This window comes from Zea mays, chromosome 1, assembly GCF_902167145.1.
Source record: "Zea mays cultivar B73 chromosome 1, Zm-B73-REFERENCE-NAM-5.0, whole genome shotgun sequence".
Taxonomy (NCBI): domain Eukaryota; kingdom Viridiplantae; phylum Streptophyta; class Magnoliopsida; order Poales; family Poaceae; genus Zea; species Zea mays.
Window position 1 is genome coordinate 235,402,836 of NC_050096.1, and position 22,707 is coordinate 235,425,542.

At 44.0% G+C, this 22,707-nt stretch overlaps 1 protein-coding gene across 4 annotated transcripts in view; it reads right to left on the reverse strand.

Annotated features, from left to right (window-relative positions):
- The window catches only part of LOC103643440 (endoribonuclease Dicer homolog 3b), a 44,023-nt gene extending 30,658 nt beyond the window's left edge, over nt 1-13,365 (reverse strand). Inside the window, exons 1-22 of one of the 4 annotated variants that reach the window (XR_002266402.2) lie at nt 13,092-13,218; nt 12,834-13,017; nt 12,616-12,729; nt 11,474-11,608; nt 11,178-11,247; nt 9,699-9,763; nt 9,454-9,585; nt 9,163-9,315; nt 8,007-8,142; nt 7,790-7,895; nt 7,505-7,697; nt 7,273-7,433; nt 6,910-7,125; nt 5,946-6,211; nt 4,827-5,101; nt 4,236-4,744; nt 4,048-4,145; nt 3,724-3,932; nt 3,436-3,645; nt 2,598-3,080; nt 2,232-2,513; nt 1,695-2,021 (exon numbers count right to left, since the gene is read on the reverse strand). Coding sequence is in view for 2 of the 4 variants with exons in the window: in XM_008666622.2 (XP_008664844.1) it covers nt 1,695-2,021; nt 2,232-2,513; nt 2,598-3,080; nt 3,436-3,645; nt 3,724-3,932; nt 4,048-4,145; nt 4,236-4,744; nt 4,827-5,101; nt 5,946-6,211; nt 6,910-7,125; nt 7,273-7,433; nt 7,505-7,697; nt 7,790-7,895; nt 8,007-8,142; nt 9,163-9,315; nt 9,454-9,585; nt 9,699-9,763; nt 11,178-11,247; nt 11,474-11,608; nt 12,616-12,729; nt 12,834-13,017; nt 13,092-13,195 (4,428 nt within the window). In the remaining 2 variants the exon portion in view is untranslated. Of the gene's footprint in view, nt 1-1,694; nt 2,022-2,231; nt 2,514-2,597; nt 3,081-3,435; nt 3,646-3,723; nt 3,933-4,047; nt 4,146-4,235; nt 4,745-4,826; nt 5,102-5,945; nt 6,212-6,909; nt 7,126-7,272; nt 7,434-7,504; nt 7,698-7,789; nt 7,896-8,006; nt 8,143-9,162; nt 9,316-9,453; nt 9,586-9,698; nt 9,764-11,177; nt 11,248-11,473; nt 11,609-12,615; nt 12,730-12,833; nt 13,018-13,091 lie in introns of all 4 variants that reach the window. The other 3 variants (XR_002266403.3, XM_008666622.2, XM_008666623.4) reach the window with 3 other exon arrangements.
- Between the last annotated feature and the right edge of the window lie 9,342 nt (nt 13,366-22,707).

The window sequence follows — 22,707 nt, forward strand, 5'->3', positions numbered from 1 at the left end:
CGGCACAAGGTATGATGGGTTCTTCAGGGTTTCACCTAGCGTCCAAGTGTGGATTTCTTTGAGACATTCAGTCCTGTGGTGAAGCCAGCTACGGTTCGCACAATCCTCTCCCTGGTACTATCCCAGCGATGGCCTAAGCACCAGCTTGATGTGAAGAATGCTTTTCTACATGGCACTCTGTCCAAGACTGTGTACTGCATTCAGTCATCCGGATTGGAAGACCCTACACATCCAGATCTTGTTTGTCGATTGAACAAGTCCCTCTATGGTTGAGGCAGGCTCCTCGCGCATGGTTCAACTGATTTGCCACATATTTGCTCTCCCTTAGTTTTGTTGAGGCCAAGTCAGACATGTCACCCTTCGTCTTTCAGTGTGGATCCGACATTGCTTATTTGCTGCTCTATGTCGACAACATTGTCCTCACCGCTTCCTCCTCTGCCCTCCTGCGTCATATCATCTTAGCCCTGCAACAGGAGTTCTCCATGAAGGATCTCGGTGTGCTGCATCACTTCCTTGGTATGCATGTTCAGCCCTCAGACGATGGTCTTCTTCTTAGAAGCAGTACATGGTCGAGCTCCTTGAGCCCGCAGGGATGTCAGAGTGCAAGCCCTGTCTGACACCAGTTAACACCAACCCGAAGGTTGCCTCAGCAGATGGTGCGCCGGTGACTGGCGCCTCGGATTTTCGTTGTCTTGCTGGTGCACTACAGTGGCTCACATTCACTCGGCCTGATATTGCTTATGTTGTTCAGCAAGTTTGTCTTGACATGCATGCTCCTGGGACCACATCTTGCTGCACTTAAGAGGATTCTTCGATACATTCGTGGCACCCTTGACCTTGGCCTCCTGCTGTGACCATCTACAACGACTGATCTTGTGGTCTATACTGATGTTGATTGGGTGGATTGCCTGGATACACGCAAGTTCACCTCAGGCTATGATGTGTTCCTTGGTGACAACCTCGTCTCCTAGTCCTCCAAGCGTCAGAACATTGTCTCGAGGTCTAGTGCTGAAGCTGAGTATCACGTTCTGGCAAACGGAGTTGTAGAGGCTACATGGTTGTGCCAGCTCCTCTTGGAACTCCACGTCCCTCTTCGTCAAGCTACATTGGTGTACTGTGACAACATCAGTGCTGCCAACATGACCTCCAACCCCGTCCAGCATCAACGCACCAAGCACATCGAGATTGATCTTCACTTCGTCAGAGAACGGGTTTCTGCTGGTGATCTACATGCCCTGCATGTGCCGACGACATCACAGTATGCAGACATCTTCACCAAGGGCCTCCATCAGTCTTCACTGAATTCAGGACCAGTTTGAACTTGTGCAGTGGTTGACGATCTGACTAGGGGGGTGTTAAAATGGGCTATGTTAGGCAGGTCCCTTGGGTTTAGGGTAGTGCGGCTGCACAGGCATGTTGCCTTGTGCGTCGTCCCCTAGTTTGGTTAATTGGTTCTAATAGGCAAGGATCTTCCCTGATTGGATTGTCTAGGATTGCTTCCTATTGTCTAGGAGAGTTTCCTATTGTCTAGGATAGTTTCCTATTCCTGTGAACATCCTTGCCTATATGTAGACGAGCCTTTGCTCCCATTAATCATTCAACATTTACCCAATACACTGTCTTTCACAATGGACCTGCCCAACCCCTTAAACTAGACATTTCTTGATATTTTGTTTCTGTTTGAAAAGATATACCTTCATGTCGACCAAAATTCGGGCTGCTGCATTTGCCTTTGCGGTTTTACCATTTCTGTCATGTCCTTGTGCTATCAGTTGTTCATCTCGCAACTGCACCTTCATCTCAATAATTAACTCTTCTCCTTCACTAGTACATTTTGACTCTATGAAGCAACCAAGGTGACTACATAACTCCAGCAACTCCCGATAAGGTGGCAACGCAAGCTTATCAGGGGTAATCATTGGAGAAAGTAACGGTTCAACAATCTTCCAAACCAGATCAACATCAAAATTTACATCTATAAATATTGCACCAGTAATACTTTCCATGATGTCTCCAAGAACCTGTGCAAGGAAATTAAAATTAGCTTCCTATGCCTTGGAAAGTTCTACGTTGCTGAGTAAAAATAGATAAATATTGAACAAACAATGAAAGCACAATTTTTAATGGGAACACAAAGGAGAGCTCCATGTTATTCACTCAAATATATAAAAATACAATAAAGAAAAATAGGCTGCTAATCCACAAACAGAAGTAGAACTAAGTTTTCTAACCTTAGGTGCTTTGCATGTAGCTTGTTGAAGGAATTGATTCTCTTTACCATGGTACTCCAAGTTGGACCTGACATATTCTGTTACTTGTTCCAAAAGTATTCCAGATCCATGCTGTAGATGATTATGAATATTGTTTCTTACAACTGCTTGTGCAAAATTCTCATTACTAACCGAAGCGGAACGCAGGTCTGTCAATTCTCCAGGATCAACATCAGTGTGGGTAGCATAGAGATGCTGTGTGATTAATAGATCCAGCACAGAATCACCAAGAAATTCCAGACGCTGTTACAAATCAGAAATTAAGATATGTATATCAATGTGACTTAAATGCAATAAACTAATGTACTGAAACTCTGCTTCACTGACCTGGTAACAATAGTCAACTCCTAATTCCTGTACAGATGGATGTGATATGGCTTCAAGCAGAAGGCCTTTGACCGAGAAGTTGTACTTCAGTTTTGCTTCCAGTTCCTCAATATCTTTTATTTTTGATAAATAGCACATTCGAGATGCATTAGAATTATATTTTGCTTTCTGCACTAGTTCCATATCACACCTGACATCAATACCAAACCACCTCATAACCCAAATTGCAGCAGCGATGCCACCACCAACATAATATGCTCCAACTAGTGCTTCAACACAATCAGATACTGTTTTTGAGCACATCCATCTGTGGCCTCTGTCACATGGTTTTCCCACAACAAAAGATGGATCGTCACTGATATAACCTCCATTAAAAGGAACAAATGCAGTTTCGATTCCACAATTACAAGGAAAAGGGCGCAATGATATCTGTCCAGGAGCAACCCAACGACGAGGGTCAAATGCAGCATCACGTATATAACCCTGAAAGCATTAGTAGATATACATTAAATAAAAACAAACCTAATAAAAAGGAAAGACTTCAAAGAAAAGATGACACAAGTGATTAGGCCTATAATAGGAAACTACAGATGGGTAGCACAGAACATGAAAATGTCTAACTGGATTAGTCTATCCATTCTAGCATGAATAGCATGTATCTTATTCCTTCGGGATAAACCTTCTGGGAAATTCCAAGTTTTGTTAAATGACGACAATGAATTATTGGTGTCACTCTCAGACAAAACTGGTTCAATTATGATGTAAGAATATTGACAGATCCATTTATGAACTTCAGCAAAATGATCACACAAATGAACTTAGGCTTGAAAGCATCTACCTGCAGGGATTGCCATATTCCATGTTTATGCAGTGTCGCATTGCATACCGCCTTGGATCTCATATCAGAGAGATGGCCTTCATGTTTCATTGGGTATCTTAGGAACAGATCACATCCTATTACATATTTCAGTACTGAGTCTCCTAATAACTCTAACCGCTCCAGAGAAAAGGACTCGCAGCACCTTAAAGTTGTTATAGCTTCCAAAATCTAGCATGAAGAGAAGTCATTATATGCATTACTATCCTTAACAAATAAAACAATATGTAATACCATGAGAGAACAGACCAGAGAACTTGGTATGCGTTGAATGTAACTAATGTTGCTGCGAAGCTGGCTGGCTAACATTAAAGACTGAACCCGATGCATTACAGAAGGGAGCAAGTAAAATGATTTGAGAATATCAGTTGCGACATCAATATGGATGAGTAGTTCAGGTGGAACTCGGGCATGAATTTGCTCTTTTTCTACGAGCAGAGGATTGCCAGTTGAACCATCTGCCATAAATTGGATGGAATACCATGTAAAAGCAGAGCCAAAGTAACACAATTACCATCTCAAATTATGCAACAGAAAAAAGGAAAGAATGCTACTACATCGAGACTACAGTACCTTGGTACTTCATTTTTGAAAAAAGTAAGTTGTGTGCATTGTGACTTTGCTTTAACAGCAACAAAGGTTGCCCTGGATGTTGAATAACAATACCATACCTACATATAGTTGAGAACGGAGAAATTAGTGAGCAAGCATAACATAGTGGATCCATCCTTGAATTGACAAAATTAAAAATGAGCAACTACTTTTGATGGTAGTAGTCCACAAATGAAGCAAATGGTGAAGCTTTCCCATTATACATCTCATCAAATGAGTCATCTGCAGTTTTATCTAAAATCAAGTCAAGAACAGAATAGATCCTCCCAGTATGAAGAGATAGTACAACTGAATCTTTGACTGTGGAAAAATGAAGAGATTTATTGGCCAGATGAATGATGTCTTCTCCCTTGTTGCTTCTTTTATGTGAACATAAGTTTTCATGGTTGAGATTTCCATCTTCTAGATACAAATTTCTCAACTGCTCTACTGTACCAGAGCAAGACTCAACGGCTTCCCAGTATATGTTTGGATCATGTTGTATCTGTGAAGAGTTCCTCAAAGGCAAAAGTAAGTACATGTTGTCTGAGCCCCATTGTATTTCATGACCTTTTGTGAAAATAAATTCCCTTTGCAGTTCATCCGTTCGGGAACCATGAAATAATCTACCAAATATACCATTGAAGAAGAATTCTTGGAATAATTTTCCTTTACACAGCTGACAAAAAAACTAAGGAAAGTAAGCCACTGGTAAACTTAAAAAGAAATCTAGCAACAGGAGTTGCGGTTTCTTGAATAACCTGCTCTTTGTTCAGTTGAATTTTTCCACAAGGAGTCATGGTGGTGTACACCATTTTATTAGGTATAAGGAAGAGATCTATCTCTGAACGTGCCACATCATCATCAAGTACTGATTCCATTAAGAGAACGAACCCAGCATAAAGTTCACCTTCTTGATCACAACGAAAATCAAATGTGTAAGCATTCAGAATCACAGTTTCACTTTCATGGATCCAGTTTCCAGATAGACCATGAACATTTATCGTTCCATGAAGCTCCTTTCGTTTAGTTGTTCCTGCCAAAATGGTGAAAGGGCAAGGGCATGAAAAAAATATAAAATCTTCTTCAGAAGGAGAAACACTTGTAGCTGTTGCTAATACTTCATGGGAATGCTACTGCCAACTTCCATTTGCAAAGTAAGTATTCAGTGATTGCTCAATCAAATGTCAAAGATAACAAATGAGAGATAGTTACATAAAGGTGACAGGGTTCAATGGTCTGGAGACATTTTCTTAATAAACAAGTTCACAAAGATAACAACATATATGAAGAGAGTTTCGGCACAAGTAAATATGATGCACCATGCAAGGAAACAAACAGATTCAATCACCACTAGTTCATCAAGTTCTATCTTTTTTTCTCGACGTGCAGGAGAGCTGCGCATCTTTATATATTAGAGAGGAGAAAAACGGTCTTACAACTAGAAGGGGGGGGCATGCTAGGCCCCAAAACCACACACACAAAAGAACTATTACATATTAGAATCTAACTCGACCCGATGACAATGACATTAAGAGCTCCCACTAAGCCTAAATTCCCAAGATGTTTCGCTCCAGCCATCACCCAACAAACTAACTCATCTAAAAAACTTCTTTGCACTTTGCTTATGCTTATGGAAAGAGATTCCCCATCAAAGATGACCCGGTTCCTTTGTAGCCATAAGCGCCATGCCCCAAGAATAATGGCACTGTCAAAAATAAAAAGTTCATGCCCGTTCTGAGTCACAACCACTATAAACAGACTCACTCACTGTACAGTATTTTATTGTTGAAACAGAGCTAAATATATGAAGAGGTATTCCTCTCAATAAAACATTGATGTAAGCACGAAGCAACACTTGAAAGACATTAGAACCATACCTGGTCCAGAAACACATTTTTTATCTGTTGTGTCTGTATCAATATCCATAGGCTCTTCAGTCAAGGGTACTAGATGATCATCGAGTTCTCCCAGCTCGTGCAGTTTCTTGCATGCCTCCAGGCATACAAGCTGCTTGGCTAAATTACATGAACTACTTGGAGGACCAACTATACTTCGAAATGCAGCATTGTGAGGCATTGTCAAGGTACATTGATATGACCCATCCTTAAGACCCACCTCAAAGCAAGGCTTTGGCAAGTAATACCTGGAGAGGAATCCTATCGTGAAGCACCATGTTTATGCAACGAAAATACAGCAATATCATGGGGTAGGAGGTGTAGTTATTCCATTATGAGTGACATTTCAGTTTGATCAACTTTTCAGCCCACATGCAAATACTACCCATAACAGGAACAAATCCAAATGAAAGTTTAAGCATAACAGTCATGCATATGTTGAAACAGAGTGTTAGAGATATAGTGATTGTATTATAATATGGCTGGGTTTCCTGTTATCACAGAGATTAACAAACAGATAAAATAGGCAGACCCAGTGCCAGGGGCTCCACATGAGTGGGATCTGAGGAAGGATTAATAAAACAAGGCAAGCCATCTCCCCCTGCAAATGATGAGAGACTGCTTCGAACCCACAACCTGATTACTCAGTGAGACAGCTTTCACCACAGCGCAAAAAAAACCTACCTCACACATACACAACGACACCGTAGCCCATATGAGAACGACCGAGACCAGGCCTTAGGCCTGTGCTTTGGCATGGAACAGATGAGGGAATTTTTTTAACCCCAGCCTAAAATTCACTCCCACGGGATGTCGAACTCAGGACCTGGGGAGTTCTACTTATACCACCTAACGAACTCAGTTAGAAGCCCTTTCGCTTCACCACAGCACAAGACCTGCCCTTTGCAGATCAACGAACATAAGCAGATTAAAAGCACAAGCATACCTATCTTTAGGAAGCTTCTCACAATATTTATAAATTAGGTTGACACAGCATTCTGCGGTGATAGTTGCTCCTGTTGATTCAACATGGTATATGTACTTCTCTTGGAGAGGCAAATCAAGTGATGGAGTATTTGGTTGTTTATGCAGTGCAAAGGTTTTAACATAGTATTCAGTTCGTATTATACGAAATATGTGTTCCTGCTGCGCCAAGTTACCCCTGAAAGTTCCAGACCAAGCATATAAGAAAAGGTTTAAGAACAGGTGTAACTCAGGAAGGGAGAAAATATTGGTGACCATATAAACTTTTTTATAGCTAAACAGCCCATATCAAAAAAAAAGTTAATTAAATGTGGCAATGTTTTACCTTTCAATCATAAGAACATAACTTGAACTGCTTTTTCTGGCACGCCCACGAGACTGGACATAGCTACAAACAGTTCTGGGTAAGTCAAAACGTATCACACAGGAACAGTTAGGTACATCAATACCCTCTTCAGTGACATCTGTTGTAAAAAGCAAATTCACCTATAAATTGACATAAAAGTTAGTATATCATTTGAATATTCCAATCAAATTGCACTAGCAAAATATAATACCTTCCCAGCTCGGAACAAATCCAAAGTAAATCTTTGTACTGCTGGGCTCAAAGCATCTTTTGATGTACTCCCTCCAGTCAAGTATGAAATTGAAAAACGAGAGAAGTTCACATTTCCTCTCATAAACCTTTCAACAGCTTTGGCTGTCGTAATTCTTTCTACAAAAATCATGCAAAGCACTTCCTCTGACGAGCTGTAGAGACAACACATGTAAATGTATCTTTGTACGAACAAAAGACTAAACAAAAGAATAGAATAAACATCTTAAGTGGACTAAGGTATTACCCAAACGATTTGAAAATGTTGATCAGTGACTCCACTTTAGAAGAAATATATCCCTTCTTAGTTAGTTCCGCAGAACCAGATTCTGATTTCATCAGCTCCCCATAACCTATTATAGAACAATGCCACAAGAATTAGAAAACAAATATTGATACATAAAAACTGTAGTTTCAAAGCTGGTGACAGTATCGTAAGAATTCAGTAAAATAATGCATCATACCCTGTGGCAAAAAATCTTCAATCAAAAATAAAGCTTCTTTGAAATAGGAAACCTGTAAGTTGAGGCTCTCTTTAGAAAATACGCAATCTTCAGAATCATCTATGGTATTAATGCTTTCATTATATATCTTCACCACCTATCAGAGAAATGTAATAAAGAGTTAGCATATAAACATTCAAATTGTACCAATAGTTACTCTGGTTAATAAGATTGCTAGATAAATGCATGTATGATTTTCTAGAACGAACAACATAGTCCTTCAAAACTGAAAAAAAAAATCTAAAGAAACGAAAAGGCTACAGGTGAATGTTCAGAACATACGATCAGGACCACATATTTTCTAATACAAATGGTACGGTATGGTAATATGGTTTGCAGTGCAAATGCTACATTATTAAGACTGGCAGGGAAACAATCAGAAATTTTTCAGAAAGGAGGGCAAATGTATTCACTGAGTGGAGCCTGTTAGGAGAGTGAAACCCTAACCCTAAATAGGGTTGGGGATGTATTAATAGAGAGTTAGGTGGGCCTATGCACATTACAATAACAGCACACACGCAATACATTCTAACAGAGCCTTTTTTTTCTTTTGTGAAACAAGGGAAAGGGTATTTTAATGGTGTTTCCTACAACAAAGGTGACCTATTAAATTAGCATTGCCAATTTCTTAATCCAGTATATTCCCTGGCCAGGCCAGAGTCAATGGGATTAATTAACAAATGTGTAGGAATTAGGAGTCACTAAGGACACAGGAATTTATGCAGCTACTAATCAATGGCAACAACTAATATGCAAGCAGTCATTAGGTGCAAGCGTGTAAGCAGGTCTTTTGGTCCATTCGATCTAGATCCAACCGTATGTCATATTTAGCACATAAACCCTTCCACTACCACGTTGGGCTGCTTTATAAAAAAACCCTAACAAACCACGATTACATCTAGGGTTGGATCTAAATCGAATGGACCAAGAAACATGCTTGCACGTTTGCACCTAATGGTTGCTTGCATATTAATTGTTGCCACTAATCAATATCAATAAATAGAATGTAGCACAATGCCACAATGGACATTATTTTTTTATCGAACGCGCAGGACACAATGGACATTATAACCCTTCAGTAAAAAAAGAAATACTTGGTGCTTAAATAAAACAATACCTCCAAAGTAACAATTGGACCAAGAGTATTTAGTTCGTACAATATCTTCCCATGGCATCTGGACAAGCTCTTTCTCGACATCTCCAATATACTATCAGTGTCTTCAAATTTATTAGGAGATGATTCTTGCAGTCTAACCAACAAACCATCAAACTGCCCAACAGTACAATATTTATATAAACCTATACGTAAGTACAAGCAGAAAAAGATACTAGGTATCTAGGCTGTGGCTACGAAAAACACATTTTTCTAGTGAATCAGAAGAAATATATAGTTGGTTGGTTAAGTCACCTCCTCAAACAGCATCTGTAACTTTGATTCCAGATTATCCAAATCAAACAAGTAAGGGTCATAGTATTTATTCACAACTTTTGCACCAGTTGAAAAGCTCTCAAGTTCATTCCTATCTTCAACAATATATACCTGGGATAACGTGTAAGATATTTAAATCAGTTTGCTGCTGCAAACTTGGGTTTCCTAAAAGAACTCAGTAAATTTAAAAATTAAGGAAACATTAGCTGCAAGAGAGAAAGAACCTTGGCATCCAATACTAGCTCAAGTTGAGCAATCTGTGCTTCACAATCTTCTATAGTAGAAGCTCCTATAAAATATAAGGTTTTAGCTTATGTGCTTCACAACCTTCTATACATGAGGAAGACTATGTTAGTTTGGAAATCAAGTAATCCTCAGGAAGGATAAGTTGGTATTTAGGATCAATGCTACAGAGAGACAGAGATATTGATAAAGATGTTAGCCATAGAATCAAAATAGGGTGGATAAAGTGACGTCAAGCATATGACGTTCTAGTGACAAGAGGGTACCATAGAAGCTAAAGTGTGAGTTATAGGACAACAATGAGACATGTTATGTTGTATGGTGCAAAATGTTACCATATAAAAACGACATGTTCAATAGATAAGTGTTGCGGAAATACGTAGGTTGCGTTGGATTTATGACCTACAAGAATTGATCGAGTCTGGAAAGATGATATACGTGATAGGCTAGGGGTGGCACCAATTCAAGAAAAGCTTGTCCAACACCGATCGAGATAGTTTGAGCATGTCCAACAGAGACATCTATAGGCACCAGCGCGTAGTGGAATCCTAAGGCACGATAGTAATGAAAAAAGAGGTCTAGAAAGACCGAAGTTGATACACAAAGAGACAGTACAAGGAGAATTGAAAGGAATATACTTAAAGATTTAGCCTTGAATACGAGTACATGGAAAACAGTTATCCACATACGTGAACCTTGACTTGTGGCTTCTCTTGGCTTTTAACTCTAACTTATCCCAACTTGTTTGCAATTAAAAGGCTCTGTTGTTGTTGTTTATAAATAGAAGGTTGTAGTAAATACTAAATGTAAAATAGAATACCATGGCACATTTAATAGTAGGAATGTGAATCCAAGAGGACAATATATTCTAATAGTGCTCCCGTGCTACTGGCTGCGTGACCCTACCCAAATAATAGCTAGGGATCCAAAAAATGTGAATCTACCATAATTAGTAACAAAAATATATGCCTAAGAAAACAGTCATAGATCAGAAACAACTTTGACTCAGTAAATTAGTCATATGTAGCTTCCAGTAGGATGAATAGTAGCCCTAGAAAACAATTAACAAGGAAATGCAGAGTGCACCCAAGAAGTAAGTTAGATGCACAAAATCACAAAAAATTAAAGCATCAACTAATCATGTAAGCTAGATAACCTAGAAATTTATACTGCTGAGAAGTAGAGCAGCATTAGTACAAGAGAGAACACCACACTCCCAAAATGCACTGTCTTGTGATGCATAAAACATGTATCAATATCAGAAAAAAGAAGTGTTATACACCAAAATGGAGTATGAATGTACCATAAATTTATCAAAAGAGTTTTTATGCAGTATGACAAAAAAAGGAAGACAATTATAGTCATAAAACATGATAATTAAAATAACAATACAGCATAATTGCTGAAACGATTGACAAAAAGAGAAATTACACATGATTGTCATATACAGAAACTCCTACCCTTTTTAGAAACTGGAGACGCCGTCATTCCAAATATAGCTGGCCTCCACTCCGAATCAATGTAAAATTCCTTTAAACACAAGCCGAGTTAAAGACATTAGGACTTTTGCATGACATTTATTTAGAAAATGTGATACTAAGGCTTAAGCAACCCATGTACTATACAAAAAATGCAAGGGAGTTTGGAACAAACACCAACAACAACAACAAAGCATTTCAGTCTCAAGCAAAGTTTGGAACAAAGCCTATCTAAAAATATAAGTCAAAACAAAGAAACGATCTTCAAATTGTGTTACCTTCATTATTAGTGAGTATGGATGGTTTCCACAAGCACGATGGCATTCATCAAATATTAACAAGCTCATCACACGCATTGTTAGAAAAGCATGCCTGAGAGCATCCAATAGTATCTGTGGTGTCATAACAACAATCTGAGGGAGAAGAAACGGAAAGAGTCATGGCTTGAGTAAATACATATTCCAAATCATAGATAGCACTTTGAATTTGAACTGAAAAGCGAATAATCATATAAATGACTGAAATCCAAGAGAAGAAAATGCATTAAAAAGCCATGTAAGTTCATCACAATGGCATATTTATAAGGATTATGAGAATTTGCTGATGTAGAGAAGTATCCATGTAGCAACGGAAAGATGGAGGATATTTCATATGTATATGTACTTCAGCCAGGACTGAAGAATATTTTTTGTCAAGAACTACTGCATTTATGAAAAAAATAACGTCAATCTACATTGACTCAGGATGAGCACTACTCACAAAAAGCAGTGCTGTCAACACTAAGGATCCGATTGGTTGCCTGCATGGTCCAACCTGGCTCAAATTTGTGAGCCTGGCCTATCTCAACCAGACTGGCTACATGCAATTGCATGGTGTTTGGTTACATGTATCTAGTTAGCCTAGCTAGAAAGAGATGGTGTATGGTTGTTTGTATAGAGATATGATGCATGAAATAGAAGCCGCTAAAATTATTTTGCTATAATATTTATTTTGTGCAAGTACACTTTTATAGACCTTATTTTATCTTATTGTGTTTAATATTCTTTGAAATATATTAATATTACTCCATATGTGCTAATCACACACTAATAAAATCATTAGCTGGTTAAGAAGCTGCATTCAAATGGGCCTGGCTCCACAAAAACGTCCAAAATCTACATATTTACGGAGCCAACGTGAAAGCCCCTTTTGCATGTGGCGATACAGGTTACCAAACAGCAGTAGCCTGCATCTCGTGTGTCTGGCTGGAGCATATGGAGGCAACCAATCAGACAGCCCCTACAGGACGCTTGCTGTTCCAGGCCATTAGTCAGGCAGTTGGTAGGCACGGTAGTCCATAAATCTCACAGTACATCACAATTGCTCAATTACTGTGTCAAGCTCAAGCATAGGGCAGGCTTCAGTGAACCCTGGCGCGTACCTCCTTAGTCCCAATTGCTTCCTTCCAGCGCTTGGCGTTCCAGTGGCCAACCCCCGATGCCCCATGGCACTCCACCGCGTCGAGGTCTGTATACTCCCGAATCACCTCGAATTGCTGCAGCACAAACACGGAAAGGCAACCGCTTCCCTCATCAACAACACAGCCTCCAGCCACCACATTCCCGCGTGGAGAAGACAAACGGGCCACCAGACGCGCACCTGGTGGACGAGGTGCACGGTGGGCGCGAGGAATACCACGATCCGGCGCAGCGCCTCCCCAGCGCGCGCGCGGAGGACGTGCTCCCGCGCGAGCATGATAGCGACCATGGTTTTCCCAGAGCCAGTGTCTAGCACCGCGATGGTGTTCCCGCGCAGCGCCGCAGCGAACACCTCCACCTGGTACCTGCAAGCGAGATAACCCACATAAGCCCAGGCCCCGACACGGCTGCGCAGCGCGAGATCAGAGTCGATCAGTACCCCCGCGGCTGAAGCCGCTTGTGCGGGCGGCGAGGAGGCGGGAGCTGCGCCGGCGGAGGTGGGGGCGGCAGGTCGGCATCCTCGGAGGTGGCGGCGTCCGCCATTGGTTCGGTGCGGGTGGAGTGGCTGTGGCGGTGGGGAGCGCATGGCGCGGTGGGGGTTTATAAATCGGCATAGCCAGGAGGAGCGAGACACGGCGGAAGGGGGAGAGAGGAGCTGAACTGGGCGAGAAGGCGAAGTGCGTGAGGCGGTGGGTGTGGGTGGCGCCGTGGCCGTGGCCTGTGTTCGTTCGTTGGCTGGGCCCCGGGAGACGGCGGGGGGCAGGCGGCCGCTACCGTTACCGTTGCGAAGGCGGACTCCAGAGGCCGGAGGTGCCAGGTACGGACGGGTTCCCGCTGGCGCTGATGAGCGGCTGGCACGTGGACCCATAATGTTACATGGCACGTGCCTGCGAAATGAACGCGAAATGCGTTTGTTGGCACATGATTTCGCCTCAGCCTAATACCGTCGTGACGAACCTCTCCATTCTTGTGTTTAGTTTTACTTAACAGAACTGATGCTTTTGTTAGTATAATAACGAGCAGCTCGGCATCCTTTCACTTGAAATCTGATTGGTTGCTTCTAATCTCCTATTAGCTTTAGCTTGCATTATATCTCCCATGTTTGTTTACCCTCTATATTATATAATCTAGCTTAAATAAGTTAAGAGACAAACAAACAACATAGATTATTAAGTGGATTATATAATCTAGATTATAATAATCCATAAACAACTCATTAGAGTTTAGGACTAGTTAATATATTTACACACTAACACATCCACACTCTCTCTATTCCAAAATGTTAGTTTCGTCTAAGTCAAACTTCTCTATCTCAGATCAAATTTGTACAAAAGTATATTAGCATATACAATACTAAATAAAGGTACCATCAAAACATATTTCATGGTGGATGTCATGAAATAATTTAATGTTTTAGATGTTGGTGTATTTTTTCTATAAACTTAGTTAATATTAGAGAAGTTTGATTTAGAACGAAGCTAGAAGGTGCAGCAGAGGGAGTACAATGGTGGCAGATAAACACTATCATTCGAAGGGCACACAGTCAAGAGTTTCACTTGAATATGGTAGACGGGTAGCAGTGGTTTACATTCCTAGCCAAGTATAGCGATCTTTTCTCTATTCTCCTACTATCGTGCTGGGTAACTGTTATGAGCTATCTATATACCATCTATCATTGCTAGTAAAAGTTAATTTGTGGGCCGATAGGATATAGAGTCGTTGTTTATATTGAAAAAACACACTTATGGTCAACAGTTGCATGTATAAACTGTTAGGTGTTAGAGTACCCATTTAAAATTTTAGGATTAATCTCTTGTAATTACATTTACACCTATGTGTAATGGGCCAGGCCCAACAAACTGAGTCTATTAATACAACTCACAACCTTGGTTAGGGTTAGAGTTTCCCACGAGATATAGAGTTAGGTTAGTTTTCCACTTTTCTCTCCCCTCCCTCCCCACCCCAACCGCTGCACCAGCAGCCGCAGCTAGTGTCCCCATCGTCGGCCGCCCTTTCCCCAGCCGACGACGTCCCTAGCCGTGGTCTCTCCCTCCCCCGTCGCTGACGCTCCTGCAACCACCGCCCTCTCCCTCCCCTTCCCTCCGTCGTCGCCAAGCAGGTCTGCGCCAAACCTGCCACCGGCCAGTCCCCTCCCTAGCCCACCGTCAGCTGCTCCTTCTTCCTCCGTCGGCCCCTTCATGGATCCGCCGAGCCATCCTCGTCGTTGCGGCCGCCGCGGGCGCTAGGGACAAAAACGGGACGGATACAGCCGGATACAAGGTCATCTCGTATCCTACCCTAATGTATTTCTCTCGGATACGAGACCGGATACTGGTGGAATTTCAAATCTTGAGAATGCTTCTTGAAATCATATTCTTATACTTTTGGCTATTTGCAAAAGAATTTGAAAAGGTTTTTCCAAAATATTTGCAAAAACAAGAAAGTAGTGCAAATGTGGTCCAAAATGTTAATAGAAGAAAGCAATCATGTTTATTCTTAGACATATGTACAAAGTCTTTCAATTGGTTTAACTCTAAGTAACATATGCACATCAATCATAATTGCAAACCAGTTACAGCTTTACACTTTATATTTGCTTTGGTTTGTGTTGGCATCAATCACCAAAAAGGAGGAGATTGAAAGGGAAATGGGCTTAATCATTTCCTATAATCAATTTTGGTGGTTGACGCCCATCACAAACCACGTGGACTAACGAGTTTGCCTATATGTCATTTATCTCAGGTGGATAAGGTTCAACACAAACCAAGAAAGAAATTAAGTTCGAGACTCAACAATATTTGGAGCAAAGAGTTGAGAGTGTGCTAACAGTGGCGCACCGGGCAGTATCCAGTGCACTAGGCCGAGCTCCACTCGAACAGCTCACTCTCGGTAATTTCCAAGGGGCACTCCGCTATAATTCATCGGACTGTCCGGTGTGCACCGGACATGTCCAGTGAGCCAGCGGAGCAACGGTAACCTGCGCCAACGGTCGTCTGCCAAAAGGTGAACAATTGTGAACAGTGCGCGGCTGAGGTCAGAATAGCGAAGTCAGAGCACACCGGACATGTCCAATGCAGCTATAGGACAAGAGTTCCAACGGTCAAGTCACTCCAAACTCCAACGGGCGTGCTGACGTAGCACGCACCGGATAGTGAACAGTGGTTGTCCGGTACACCACCGAACTGTCCGGTGTGCCCATCGCCAGCAAAAATAGCCAACGGCTAGGAAGTGGTTGGAGGCTATAAATACCCCCCAACCACCTCCTTCAATGGCATCCAAGTTTTCTGAACTCCATATTCATTGCAAGAGCAAAGCCAAACACTCCAAGACATATTCAAAGCATTCAATCCACTCCAAGCTCCCAAAATCAACTCTAGTGCTTAGAGACTTGTGAGTGGATTATTTATGTTCTTTTGTTGCTCTTGTTGCTTGGATTGCTTTCTCCTTCCCATCCTTATTTCTCTAAGTGCTTTGTAAAGCTAGCAAGAGACACCTAAGTGTGTGGTGGTCCTTGCGGGGTCTTAGTGACCCAATTGATTAAGGAGAAGGCTCATCCGGTCTAAGTGACCGTTTGAGAGAGAGAAAGGGTTGAAATAGACCCAGCCTTTGTGGCCTCCTCAATAGGGGCTAGGTTCTTTAGAACCGAACCTCGGTAAAATAAATCACCGTGTTCACTTGCATTGATCTTCACTTGATTTGTTTGCCCTCTTTCCTCTCTCTAAAGGTTCCTTGGTAATATTGATTTGACTTTGCTCCCAAACATCATCCGCATCAATTGAGCAACTCTTAGCAAGAGAAACAATCTTCCGCACTCAAAATTAATTCTAACGCTAACCCTAGTCTTAGTGCGTGTTTAAAGTTTATAAATTTCAGGTTTCGTCTATTCACCCCCCCTCTAGGCGACTTTCACTTCTTTTTAGGCATTTTGATATGAGTTGAATGCCTAGAGCTAGAAACCTCATTACTATATATAAAAGCATGATGAGAAACATAATGAGGTTTTCTAGCATGAATCCTCCTAATCTTATGCTCAGGATAGTTTTCAGGATATAAAATGTAACCCTCTCTATCCTGAACCATGGGAGCCTTACCCTTGACAAAATTTGAAAGCTTGTTCTTGGGGGCATTAAGTTTGATGTTGCTTTTGCTCCCTTGTTGGAAGCTAATGGCATCCTTAATGCCAGAGCGTCTCCTATTATAAAAGCATGCTTCGAGCAAATTTAAAATTTTCATTTTCTAATTCATGCTCAGCAATTTTAGCATTTAATTTAGTTATGTGATCATTTTGTTCCTTAATCATAGCAATGTGATCATTCATAACATCAATATTAACGTCTCTACATCTAGTGCAAATGGTGACATGTTCAACAGTAGATGTAGATGGTTTGTATACATTCAATTCTTCAATCTTAGCAATCAAATTATCATTCTCAATTCCAAGACAAGAAATTGAATCATTGCACATACTAAGTTTTTTGGATAAATTTTCACATTTTTCTACCTCTAGAGTATAAGCATTTTTCAATTTAACAAATTTCTTATTTTCCTTAACGAGCAAGTCCTCTTGGCATTCCAAGAGATCATCCTTCTCGTTAATGGATTATATCAATTCATTTATTTTCTTCTCTTGATCCTTGGTAAGGTTTGCAAAAAGAGAAGATAAACCATCATTATCATCACTAGAGCTACCCTCATCATCAGATGTAGTATATTTAGGGGTATCTCTAGAATGTACCTTCCTTTCCTTGCTCTCCTTAGCCATGAGGCACTTGTGGCCGACGTTGGGGAAGAGAAGTCCCTTGTTGATGGCGATGTTGGCGGCGTCCTCGTCGGAGGAGGAGTCGGTGGAGCTCTCATCAGAGTCTCATTCCTGTCCCATATGCGCCTCGCCACCCTTCTTCTTGTAATATCTCTTCTTCTCTATCTTCTTCTTTCCTTTCTTGTCGTTGTCCCTATCACTGTCACTTGTATATGGACATTTTGCAATAAAGTGATCGGACTTACCACACCTATAGCACACCCTCTTGGAACGGGGTTTGTAGTCCTTCCCCTTCCTTTGCTTGAGGAATTGTCGAAAGCTCTTGATGATAAGAGCCATCTCCTTGTTGTCGAGCTTGGAGGCGTCAATTGGTAGTCTACTTGGTGTAGACTCTTCTTTCTTCTCTTCCGTTGTTTTGAATGCAACGGGTTGCACCTCGGGTGTGGAGGTGGTGCCTTGCTGCAAGTTGACAATATGTTTGGAGTCTTTGATCATAAGTTCAAAGCTCACAAACTTGCCAATTACTTCCTCGGGAGACATTTGTTTATGTCTAAGATCTCCATGGATTAGTTGCACTTGAGTAGGATTACAAAAAACGAGAGAACTTAGAATATCCTTAACCATTTCATGGTCATCCCACTTCGTGCTCCCGAGGTTGCGCAATTGGTTGACCATCGTTTTGAGTTGGTTGTACATTGCTTGTGGCTCCTCTCCTTTGTTGAGGACGAATCGACCGAGCTCTCCCTCGATCGTCTCGCGCTTGGTGATCTTGGTCACCTCGTCCCCTTCGTGCGCCGTCTTAAGGACATCCCAAATTTCTTTGGCATTTTTTAACCCTTGCACCTTATTATACTCCTCTCGACACAAGGAGGCGAGGAGTATAGAAGTTGCTTGAGAATTAAAATGCCTTATTTGAGCGGCTTCATCTGAGTCATATTCCTCATCGCCCACCTATGATGCCTGCGCTCCAAACTCAACAATTTCCCATATGCTTTCGTGGAGTGAGGTTAGATTGTGCCTTATTTTATCACTCCACATACAATAATCTTCACCATCAAAATATGGTGGTTTGCTTAGGGGTACCGAAAGTAAAGGAGCGTGTTTAGGAATGCGAGGATAACGAAGAGGCATCTTACGATACTTCTTATGCTCTTGGCGCTTCAAAGTTGTTGACTCGACGACGGATGTGGAAGGTGATGAAGAGTCGGTCTCGTAGTAGACCACCTTCTTCATTTTCTTTTTCTTCTTGTCACCCTTCCTATGTGACTTGATGGAGGAAGCATATTCCTCCTTGTGCTTGTTGTGGTCTCCTTCGATGGAGTTTGTTCCTCATTCTTCCTTCTCGAGCCTTCAGGCTTGTCGCCGGTGACCATCTCCCTCTTGGCGTGTTCTCCCGACATCACTTTGAGTTATTAGACTCTAATGAAGCACCTGGATCCGATACCAATTGAAAGTCGTCTAGAGGGGGTGAATAGGCGAAACCTGAAAATTATAAACTTTGAACACTCACTATGCCCGAGATTAGTGTTAGAAATAAATCGGAGTGTGGAAGATATTTCTCCTTGCCAAGAGTTGCTCAATCAATGCGGATAACCTTTGGAGCAAACTCAAATCAATATGGGCAAGGGAATTTTTAGAGAGAGGAAAGAAGGGAAAACAAATCAAATGGAGATCAACACAAATGAACACGGTGATTTGTTTACCGAGGTTCGGTTCCAAAGAACCTAGTCCCCATTGAGGAGGCCGCAAAGGCCGGGTCTATTCCAACCCTTTCCCTCTCCCAATCGATCACACAGACCGGTCGAGGCTTCTCCTTAATCACTTGGGTCACTAAGACCCTACAAGGATCACCACACACTTAGGTGTCTCTTGCTACCTTTACAAAGCAATTAGAAGAATAAGAATGAGAAGGAGAAAGCAATCCAAGTGACAAGAGCAACAAAAGAACATAAATGATCCTCTCTCAAGTCTCTAAGCAATTGAGTAGATTTTGGAGCTTGGAGTGGATTGAATGCTTTGATTGTGTCTTTGGAGTGTTTGCCTTTGCTCTTGTATTGAATGAGAAATGTAGGAGGCTTTGATCGCTTGAATAGAGGTGGTTGGGGTATTTATAGCCCCAACCACTATTCCAGTTGTTGCTGTCAATGGGCACACCGGACAGTCCGGTGGTGCACCGGACATGACACTGTTCACTATCCGGTGGCTGCCACGTCAGCAGACCGTTGGGGTTTGGAGCGGTTGACCATTGAAGTCCCTTGTTCTCTTGTGGCACCAGACAGTCCAGTGTGTTCTGACTTCACAGCTCTGACTTCTGACTTCTGCACTGTGGACTTTTACTGTTCACTGCAGTCGACCGTTGGACGTAGTTGACCGTTGCTCCATTGGCTCACTAGACATGTCCGGTGCATACCGGACAGTCCGGTGAATTATAGCGGAGCATCTCCCAGAGAATCCCGAGAACAACCAGTTTGCGAGTGCACCGGACAAACACTGTCCGGTGCGCCACTGGCAACACTTCTATTAGTCTTTGCTCCAATCTTTGTAGAGTTCCCCAACTTATATTCTTTGTTGGTGTATGTTGAACTTTATGCACCTGAGATCAATGATAACTAGGCAACCTAATTAGTCCATATAGTTTGTGATGGACGTCAAACACCAAAATTGTTTATAGGAAATGTTTTAAGCCCATTTCCCTTTCACCTACTTCTACAACTTTATCATGTTCCTCATAAAGCAAATCTCTTTCTTTTCTAGCAATCTATCTTTTTTCTTTCAAGGCATCAATTAATTCATTAATTTTGTCTACTTTAGATCTATCCAAGCCCTTAAAAAGATCACTACAATTCACATCATCATCTGTCGGCGTTTCGAGACCGGGGGGTCCCTTGGGCCGACGAGTGAGTGTCGCCGCGTGCCCCAGCCCAGATGGGTCGAGCGCGAGGGCGAGCGCGAAGGGGGGAGAGCGAGGCGGCCGGAGACCGGCGTGAGAGAGGTGGGAATCCCGCGGCCTTCGTGTTCGTCCCGCGCCCAGGTCGGGTGCGCTTGCAGTAGGGGGTTACAAGCGTCCACGCGGGTGAGGGAGCGAGCGGCTTCCAAGCGAGCGCCTGTCTCGTCCTCGTCCCCGCGCGGCCAACCCTCTCTAAGAGGGCCCTGGTCCTTCCTTTTATAGGCGTAAGGAGAGGATCCAGGTGTACAATGGGGGGTGTAGCAGAGTGCTATGTGTCTAGCGGGGGAGAGCTAGCGCCCTAAGTACATGCCGTTGTGGCAGCCGGAGAGATTTTGGCACCCAGCTGGTGTGATGTCGGGGCCGTCGGAGGAGCGATGGAGCCTGGCGGAGGGACAGCTGTCGGAGCGGTTGGGTCCTTGCTGACGTCCTCTTGCTTCCGTAAGGGGGCTGAGAGCCGCCGTCGCCACAGAGTATGCGGGGCGCCATCATTGCCTATCTGGCGGAGCTAGCCAGATGGGACACCGGTCTTGTTCCTTGCGGCCCGAGTCAGCTTGGGGTAGGGTGATGATGGCACCTCCTGTTGACGTGGCTGGCCTGCGCCCTAGGTTGGGCGATGTGGAGGCTCCTTCGAAGCTGAGGTCGAGTCTGTCTTCTATGGCCGAGGCCGAGTCCGAGCCCCTGGGTCGGGCGAGGCGGAGGTCGTCGGCAGAGGCCAGGGCGGAGTCCGAGCCCTGGGGTCGGGCGAAGCGGAGTTCGTTGTCTTCTGGGGCTGAGCCCGAGTCCGAGCCCTGGGGTCGGGCGGAGCGGAGTTCGCCGTCTTCCGGGACTTAGCCCGAGTCCGAGCCCTGGGTCGGGCGGAGCGGAGTTCACCGTCTTCCGGGACTTAGCCCGAGTCCGGGCCCTGGGGAAGGATCCTTTCTGGGGAACGCTACGACAGTGGGGAGGATCGGAGTCCCTCGCCCGAACCGCCCGGTCCGCAGGCCTTCAGTCGGGGGAGACGAGACCGGAACTGTGGCTCGCGGACTACCGTCTGGCCTGCCAACTGGGTGGAACGGACGACGACAACCTCATCATCCGCAACCTCCCCCTGTTCCTCTCCGACACCGCTCGCGCCTGGTTGGAGCACCTGCCTCCGGGGCAGATCTTCAACTGGGACGACCTAGTCCAAGCCTTCGCCGGCAATTTCCAGGGCACGTACGTGCGCCCCGGGAATTCCTGGGACCTCCGAAGCCGTCGGCAACAGCCGGGAGAGTCTCTCCGGGACTACATCCGGCGATTCTCGAAGCAGCGCACCGAGCTGCCCAACATCACCGACTCGGATGTCATCGGCGCGTTCCTCGCCGGCACCACCTGCCGCGACCTGGTGAGCAAGTTGGGTCGCAAGACCCCCACCAGGGCGAGCGAGCTGATGGACATCGCCACCAAGTTCGCCTCCGGCCAGGAGGCAGTCGAGGCTATCTTCCGAAAGGACAGGCAGCCCCAGGGCCGCCCACCGGAAGATGCTCCCGAGGCGTCGACTCAGCGCAGCGCCAAGAAGAAAGGCAAGAAGAAGTCGCAAGCGAAACGCGACGCCGCCGACGCGGACCTTGTCGCCGCCGCCGAGTACAAGAACCCTCGTCGACCCCGTCATCGGCGATGTCAGGCTCACCAAGGTCCTTATGGATGGAGGCAGCAGCCTCAACATCATCTACCACCGCAGCCCCTCGGGCATCCTCCAGCGATGCATCTCCGTCACCGAAGGTCAGGAACTCCTGCGAGAGATACACTCGGGGGCTTGCGGCCATCACGCAGCGCCTCGAGCCCTTGTCGGGAATGCTTTCCGACAAGGCTTCTACTGGCCAACGGCGGTGGCTGACGCCACTAGAATTGTTCGCACCTGCGAAGGGTGTCAATTCTATGCGAAGCAGACCCACCTGCCCGCTCAGGCTCTGCAGACGATACTCATCACCTGGCCCTTTGTTGTGTGGGGTCTGGACCTCGTCGGCCCCTTGTAGAAGGCGCCTGGGGGCTACACGCACCTGCTGGTCGCCATCGACAAATTCTCCAAGTGGATCGAGGTCCGACCTCTGAACAACATCAGGTCCGAGCAGGCGGTGGCGTTCTTCACCAACATCATCCATCGCTTCGGGGTCCCGAACTCCATCATCACCGACAACGGCACCCAGTTCACCGGTAGAAAGTTCTTGGACTTCTGCGAGGATCACCACATCCGGGTGGACTGGGCCGCCGTGGCTCATCCCATGTCAAATGGGCAAGTAGAGCGTGCCAACGGCATGATTCTACAAGGGCTCAAGCCTCAGTTTTACAACGACCTCAACAAGTTCGGCAAGCGATGGATGAAGGAACTCC